The sequence below is a fragment of the Cladosporium halotolerans genome (assembly GCF_011745625.1).
Source record: "Cladosporium halotolerans strain TM138-S3 chromosome Unknown Sca18, whole genome shotgun sequence".
NCBI lineage: Eukaryota > Fungi > Ascomycota > Dothideomycetes > Cladosporiales > Cladosporiaceae > Cladosporium > Cladosporium halotolerans.
The window spans coordinates 498,548-506,172 of record NW_027191469.1 but is presented as its reverse complement, the minus strand read 5'-3'; the positions used below and the strand labels follow the sequence as shown (position 1 = coordinate 506,172).

Below are 7,625 nucleotides of genomic sequence, written 5' to 3'. Positions count from 1 at the left end.
GACTGTGTCCGGGCAGACAAAGTCATAGCCCTGGTGCAAGAAGGGGCTCTGTTGCACCGCAACAAAGCCGAAGGCCTTGAGAAATACTTGAAGGTGCGAGGAAACATGTTGGAAAGAAAATAGAACCAAAGTGTGGCTTATTTGACGATATAATTCTCCGGCAATAGGCTTGGACAGCACGAGGTGAGGTCAAACAGCTGCCCCCACACGTCAACGCCAGCGGCTCAGCCCGAAGCCACCATGCACTATGCTCGAAGGGGCAGGCGACTGACAGGAATCGTCATGACGCAGCCAAATCTCGTGATAGCCCGATGGCAGCTGAGGTACAAGATGCGTGCCGCTGTCAGTGGCATGCCCTCCGGCGTCGCGTGATACTTGACGCTCACAAGTCGCCTTGTACCTAGGTAGCTGGGCTTGGTTTCACAGCCTGCATTTGTACATGGCACGCGAAAAGCGTAGACAGCGCCCGGACGGCGAAGAAACCGCGAAGATGCCTCACGAGCGCTCACCTTTGCTGGAAAGAGTTCCCGTTGCAGACGCCCACGATCGTTACCCGCACACAAGTGTACGCAACTTCTATCCATGACCCACGCGCGCCGTCACCAGCTCACAAAGTATCAAGGTCCGCCGCTTCTGCACGATCATCCTCATAGCCATCCCTCTGCTCAGCATCGCCATTGTGTTCTTCTGCATAGCGATTGGCGGCGATAATGATATCTTTGGTGACCGTGGGAGAATACTATCTTTCAGCTCCGGACTTCCTCACCAGCACTGGCCAGACAGCGAAGGGTTGTCCTACTCAAACCTGAAGAAGGTCCTCCTTGACACGCCAAGTGCCGACAAAGCGCGCGAATGGAGCAGATACTACACCGCTGGCCCCCATCTTGCAGGCAAGAACTTGAGCCAGGCGGAGTGGACACGAGACCGATGGGAGGAATGGGGAATCAAGAGCGACATTGCCGCGTATAATGTCTACATCAACTACCCTAAAGATCACCGACTCGCTCTGCTGAAGCATGGGAAGGTGGACTTTGAGGCTACACTGGAAGAGGACGTTCTTGAAGAGGACCCTACGACTGGAATGGATGACCGTATGCCTGTATTCCACGGATACTCTGCGAGCGGGAATGCGACCGCGCAGTATGTGTACGTCAACTACGGAACCTACGCCGATTTCGAAGAGCTGCTCAAGGCAGGCATCCATCTCAAGGGGAAGATCGCCATTGTGAAGTATGGCCGGATCTTCCGTGGTCTCAAAGTCAAGAGGGCAGAAGAGCTGGGTATGCTGGGCGTGGTCATATACTCAGATCCCGGCGACGACGGCGAGATCACCGAAGAGAATGGATATAAGCCTTACCCTGATGGGCCTGCGCGCCATCCTCGTTCAGTGCAGAGGGGCAGCGTCGAATACCTGAGTAAGAAGAGCATCCTTGACCGAAAAAGAGCGCATCAGGCTGACAGCAAGCAGGCATTGGACCAGGCGACCCAACAACGATTGGCTACCCGTCCAAACCCGGCGTCCCTCGTCAGCCGACGAAAGGCAAGATACCCACGATACCCTCCCTCCCGCTCTCTTACGCTGAGGCAATTCCCCTTCTTCGCGCCCTCAACGGACATGGCCCAGCGGCTTCGTCTCTGTCCTCTTGGTGGCACGGAGGCGGTCTTGGGTACAAGAATGTCAGCTACAACATCGGACCATCACCAGCTGAAATAACCCTGAATCTGATGAACGAGCAAGAGTACGTCACAACAGACCAGTGGGACACAATCGGCATTATCAATGGCTCTATCTCGGATGAAGTAGTCATCATTGGTAACCACCGTGATGCTTGGATTGCTGGCGGCGCGGCAGACCCCAACTCTGGATCGGCGGCGCTCAATGAAGTCGTTCGCGCGTTCGGTGCTGCTCTTGATAAGGGCTGGAAGCCGCAGCGCACGATTGTGTTTGCTTCCTGGGACGGAGAAGAGTATGGTCTTGTCGGCAGCACCGAATGGGTGGAAGAATATCTGCCCTGGCTTACGAAAGCCGCAGTCGCCTACATCAACGTCGATGTCGGCGCTAACGGGCCAAACTTCGAGGTTTCCGCGGCACCACTTCTCAACAAGGCCATCTACGAAGTTTCAACTCAGGTGCAAAGTCCGAATCAGACGGTGGCAGATCAGACCGTAGCCGACCTTTGGGATGGATACATCAGCACAATGGGCTCCGGTAGCGACTTCACTGCCTTCCAGGACTTTGCCGGTATCCCCTCCATCAACGTTGAATTCGGCCAGGGAAAGAACAGCCCCGTCTACCATTACCATTCCAACTACGACTCCTTCACGTGGATGGAGCGCTACGGCGACCCAGGCTTCAAGTACCACGAAGCGATCGCGAAGATCATTGCGCTGCTGGCAGCCAAGCTGGTCGAAGAGCCGATCGTAAGCTTCAACGCCACAGACTACGCCGTCGGACTCGAGAACTACCTACACCGTATGCGCGAGACGACGAACGCCGAAGAAACGCTAGGCAAAGACGTTTTCTGGCCGCTGGAGAAAGCCATCCAGGCCTTCAAGATCTCAGCGGCGGCGCTGGATCACCACGCTTCTAAGCTACATGCCGAACTATCCTCACCTCATCTCACTACTTCTCGCAGGAAATCGTTGTTTGCAAAGATTCACGCCATCAATAAGCATTACAAGACCCTTGAACGCCATTTCTTGTACCAGCCGGGCCTGGACAGCAGGCCTTGGTTCAAGCACGTGGTCTTTGCGCCTGGGCTCTGGACTGGGTATGCCGGCGCGACTTTCCCTGGCATTGTGGAGGCGATCGAGTTTGGTAAGGATTGGGAAGTCAAGAAGTGGGTTGGAATCGTCGCGGGCGTTGTGGGGGGCGCGACATTGCTGCTTCCCTGAGCTAGAAGCTAGATGTCACAGATGATTATACATGGGAGAATGGTGCTCCGGGTTGAGCATCAGTACATACCATGCGGGGGGACTACGGGAGGAACGCATGTTCGATGAAGGGGATCACGCTGGTGATAAGCGTGGACTGACGACGAGCACACATAACGACGGGTATATACATAGAGTAATTCACTTTAGAGCCAAAACCAGTAAATCACGTTAGAACTACCATGGGTATCACTACAAGTCCCTTCCATATCTCGAAAGGGACAAACTCCCGACCAAGACGCCGTTCAATTGTGAACGCCACCACCAACGTTCGCTGTGCCCCTCCCAAGACCTTCTTTGTACCTTGCCAAACACCGCTCCCTACACTGCTTGTGATCAACGATTGGCTTTGGGTACCCAGCCTTCTCCGCCTGCTTGCCCGCTCCACGGCCGTAAGGATCATGGATAGCCTTTCCAGCAACGCCCTTGAGCTCCGGGACCCAGCGCCGAATATACTCGCCGTCGGCATCGAACTTCTCCGACTGCAGCAAAGGGTTAAAGATGCGGAAGTAAGGCTGGGGATCCACACCGGTAGAAGCTGAGAAGCCCCAACCTCCGTTGTTCGACGCGAAGTCTCCGTCGATCAGGTGCTCCATGAAATACCTCTCGCCCATGCGCCAATCCAACAGAAGATGCTTCGCCAGGAACGACGCGACGATCATGCGGCAGCGGTTGTGCATGTATCCCATCTCCTTCATCTGGCGCATAGCAGCGTCGACAATGGGAAACCCAGTGCGACCTTCCTTCCACGCGGCGAAGTGCTCGTCGTTGTACTCCCACTCGATTGCCGTGTACTCGTACTTGAAAGGCTTGTTCATGCACACGTACGGCCAGTGGGCGAGCACGTGCTTGTAGAAGTCGCGCCACGCAAGCTCGGAGATGTAGCCGGCGACGCCTGCGTTGCCGCCGTCGAGCTTCTTGGTGCTGTTCGCTTCGCGGGCGGCGCGGACGGCTGTGCGAGCGGCGAGCGTGCCGGTGGAGAGGTGAGGGGAGATGATTGAGGTGGTATTCATAGCTGGGAAGTTGCGGGTGTCTTGGTATTTGCTGACTTTGCCTTCAAGGAAGCGGGACAAACGAGCCTGAGCCTCGTGCTCGCCTGGTGGCCAGAGGTTGGCGAACCTCTCCTTCTCCTCCTTTGATAGAAGCTTGTTCGAAGGCGCCGAGGGTATTGAAGCGCTAAAGATGTCGCTGAATCGTCGCTTTGCAGACTCATCATTGGTGGTCGGGGCTGGAAAGGCGTCGAGCAAGTCAGGGTGCGCGTGAACATGTTTGATCCAAGACTTGAACCATGGGGAGTAGACAGAGTACTGCTTGCCAGCGCCAGTCATAAGTGTCTCAGGCGGCACAACAACATCATCATGAAGCGCGGTGAAACTGATCCCTTCCTCCAGACACTTCTTGACCAGTTTGTTTTCTCTCCTCAGCTCGTCGACTTCGTACTCAATGTTGCAGTAGACGTGTTTGGCGCCCCATTCCTTGAACTTCTGAAGCAGATGCCCCGGCACAGCCTTCCTATCCTCAATGGTTGTGGTATACAGCGGAATATGCAGTCCAGCGAGCTCCTCCTTCATCACCTCCAGAGTCCTCATTTCAAAGTCCACCCGCACGGCGCTCGTGAGGTGTGCTTGGTAGTCCTGAGGGCTGACGATGTACATGCATATCAGCGGCACTCCCAACTCTTTCGCCTTCTGGCTCGCGAGAGAAAGACCGCGGTTATCCTGTAATCGCAAGTCGCGCTTGAACCAGTGCACCACGCTCTCGCCCGCAGGCACCTTGTCGCGCGCTGCCTGCGTCGCAGTGATCGTGTTATTGAGCGTCGTCAATGGCCTTGGAATCTCGTCGTCGTTGTATCGTTTGCAACGCTCATTGCTCATCTCAGGAGGATAGAACTCGCGCTGGACGATTCCGGCGCGCTCTTCGGGGCGCGAGTGGTCGAACTTGGGATCTCCATTGCTGGGCTTGACGGTGTCGCGTTTCTTGCTATCTGGAGGCGGTCGGATGGGCGATGTGGCCTTGCGCTTTGGTGCCATAGTCGCGAGTCTCTGGCGAATCACCAATGTCGCTTGGTGTGGTTGTGACACTGGACGCAAGTAAAAGATTCGGATGTGTAGAGTGTGGCAGGAGAGAGGGGTGAATGTACGGGAGAAGAATGCAGCCCCTACCATTGGATATCCTAACGCACTTAGCACACTGCAGGACGGTCAGTGCAGTGCGGAAAGGTATTATTCTAACATAAACGCGAGTTTGGACGCGCCCATTCGCGTTGGAGGCCTTACGCGATGGTCATCAAGTGGGATGAGATCATGCCCGCAGGCCAGATCGAGAGGAGGACAAGCCACAAGATTCTAGCGCAGATCGGAATGGCACGTGCATGCAAGACCAACAACGGTCGACCTAGGACTCAGGTCCGACCGCAATGGCTGAATGCGGAATGAACTGCTTGATTCGTCGACCCTTTTCGGTAGGATATTACTGTCTTCGTGGGAGTGATCAAATGATGACACGTGATGCTCGAGATCTGCATCTCCAGAAAGAGTTTCAATTTTGTACTGCTATATGCATGAATAGAAACAGAGCACACGAAGCAGAACACGCAAGCTACATCGCAAAAGCCAAAAACATCTGATCGAAATAAGAAAATATTAAGCCCAGAAAAGCCATAGCTACAGCCCAACCTAACTCCATGCATGCCCGTGATTCAGGAGCGCATCGGTTCCACAGAGAGCCTGTCCATTGTGGCAGGCGTCATTTCGTCGGTGACGAAGCTCCCCTCCGTCGCCAGGCTCGGAGTGTCGGGGGCAAAGTCATCGTGGTTGCCGAACAGTATGCGGTCTTCGTGAGGGATGTGTTGGAGCTCGAACTCCGTGAGGAAGGATCTTGAGGGGCTGCTAAAGGCATCTGACGGCGTTGTCATCGGCTTCGCCTGTGCGCCGTAGCCTAGCTGGACCTCGTTCGGGGTGTGAGGGTTGGACATGCTGTGATGTCCCATGATGGTGAACTGATCTTCCGTCGAAGGCAGGAAGTAGGGGCTTGCGGGCTGTTGAAAGTAGCTGGAAGTTGGATCGGGAAGGCCGCTGGGCATCCAGTTCGGCTGTGGGGAGGATGTGACGCGGTTGGGAGGTGGTGGCATGGAGTTCGAGGTCGGGAAGAATGGCGGCTCTTGCCTGCGAAGGGTACGACGGTGCCGCTCAATACCACCTAGATGCTGGATACCGGAAGCCCTGGCTTGCATAGCTCTTCTCTGCGCAGACGCGTCGCGTGTAGCCTTGCCTCCTTTGGCACCGGATATCTGCCGCTTGACGGCAGGCTGGGCGCGGCGTTCTGACTTGCGCTTGGGGTCTTTGCGATAGCGGGTGGTAGAGATCACGCCCTTTTGCAGGGCTTCTTGTGTAAGGCGCCAGAGCGAGCACTTCTTGGGCCCGCGTGAGGAGGTAACGCGCTCGAATGCCTGTGGACAATGTCAGCTTCGGGGACGTATGAACTGGAAGGTTCTTCGGCACATACTGCGTTCATGCTCAAGTTGTGCCTTACGCTGTTCTGCCAACCAGTTGTGGAGGCTTCCTTGGCCTTCTGGCTGTTTTGCGAGACCCATGCGTAGACGTCCTTCAGAGTCATTGTGTGCTCGGGAGCCTCGAGGAGGCAACGGTAGAGTAGCTGCGCGTAACAAGGATCGGTGACTTCGGCGCTTGGGCTCTCGTCGCCCTCCTCTTCCTCTTCAGGAAACGCTTCGTCGTACTCGAGGAGATCGGCCGTGCCTTCTCTGGAGTCAACTCGAAGAAGCTTGTGGTAACTGACATTGTGTTGTGGAGGTGGCATGGATTGATCGAAACCGCTCGTGTTGGGAATAGGGTCCGGCGATGGATAGTAGTGCGCTTGGTTGAACAGGGTTGGTGGGCCGCCGAGTCTCATAGGGAGTGGACCATGGGCGCCAGAGTAGTGGTCAAAAGGTGGGAGAGGTGGATACACGCTCGTCGCTGAGTCGAAGTATTCCGTAGCGGTGGTTGCCGGAAGGCTGTACAAGTCCGAATGCGACGGGGCGTCCGACATTGCGTTGCTGCTATCGTTGCGAGTCTCCATCTTGATTGGCGATGGTTGCTGTGATCTTGAGGCTGCTTCGGGATATGCAGGTCTCCACAATGCTGTCTTGCTTGAGGTCGCAGTTGATGCGTCGTCCGGGGAGTCGAAAGTAGTGTCGAGAAGCGCGTCAAGCGCTGAGTTGTCGAGCGGCTGCGAGTGGTCGAAGAAAGCGTCGAGCAAGATGTCATCCCCGCCCTTGTCACGAGGCGGCGGCGACTTCACCCCCGACGTGCGCGAATGACACAGCTGCGAAGTGGCCTCCATGACTAAGTGTTCTGACTTGGTTGCAACCAGCAGACACAGTAAGTCGATGAATGTTCCAAAAGTGTCTCAGAGCTGCAGGTAGGCTCCAGGATGTTGGAGAAGTCGTTGGTGGTCAACTGGGATGATCGACGAGGGAGATACCGTTGTTTTCAAGGCGGGAAGGCAGATGCAGCAGCCCTGCTACGTCGCGCAAGGCGTGGAGACAACTTGCTGGCATTCAGCCAGATCGAGCTCGGGAGTAGCAAGCCGTAGATGGCCGTTCCGGCACCCGGGATATGCTCAAAGATCGTCCGCGAGGATGTAGCCCAATGGGAAGGCGTAGTGATGTCCGCAGGGCACAATAGCAAAGG

General features: G+C 55.7%; 3 protein-coding genes across 3 annotated transcripts; 1 reads left to right on the top strand and 2 right to left on the bottom strand.

Annotated features, from left to right (window-relative positions):
- The first annotated feature begins 314 nt into the window (after positions 1-314).
- WHR41_06101 (uncharacterized protein) lies at positions 315-3,114 on the top strand. Its single transcript, XM_069374706.1, has 3 exons — positions 315-565; positions 623-1,415; positions 1,469-3,114. Exons 1-3 carry the CDS (start codon positions 440-442, stop codon positions 2,893-2,895), a joined length of 2,346 nt encoding a protein of 781 aa, XP_069228812.1. The 5' UTR covers positions 315-439; the 3' UTR covers positions 2,896-3,114.
- Positions 3,115-3,179: 65 nt separating this feature from the next.
- On the bottom strand, positions 3,180-4,964 carry WHR41_06100 (uncharacterized protein; the record flags this gene model as incomplete). Its single annotated transcript, XM_069374705.1, has 1 exon — positions 3,180-4,964. The coding sequence occupies one exon, from the start codon at positions 4,962-4,964 to the stop codon at positions 3,180-3,182; it is 1,785 nt and encodes a 594-aa protein (XP_069228813.1).
- A 668-nt stretch (positions 4,965-5,632) lies between these two features.
- Positions 5,633-7,275, bottom strand: WHR41_06099 (uncharacterized protein; the record flags this gene model as incomplete). The annotated part of the gene is made up of 2 exons (XM_069374704.1): positions 5,633-6,382; positions 6,439-7,275. 2 exons carry the CDS (start codon positions 7,273-7,275, stop codon positions 5,633-5,635), a joined length of 1,587 nt encoding a protein of 528 aa, XP_069228732.1.
- Between the last annotated feature and the right edge of the window lie 350 nt (positions 7,276-7,625).

Coding starts and splice junctions, on each gene's coding strand:
- WHR41_06101 (XM_069374706.1), top strand. CDS start 440: ATGGCACGCGAAAAGCGTAGACAGCGCCCGGACGGCGAAGAAACCGCG. Junction 566..622: donor ATCGTTACCCGCACACAAGT/GTACGCAACTTC, acceptor CAAAGTATCAAG/GTCCGCCGCTTCTGCACGAT. Junction 1,416..1,468: donor GGGCAGCGTCGAATACCTGA/GTAAGAAGAGCA, acceptor GACAGCAAGCAG/GCATTGGACCAGGCGACCCA.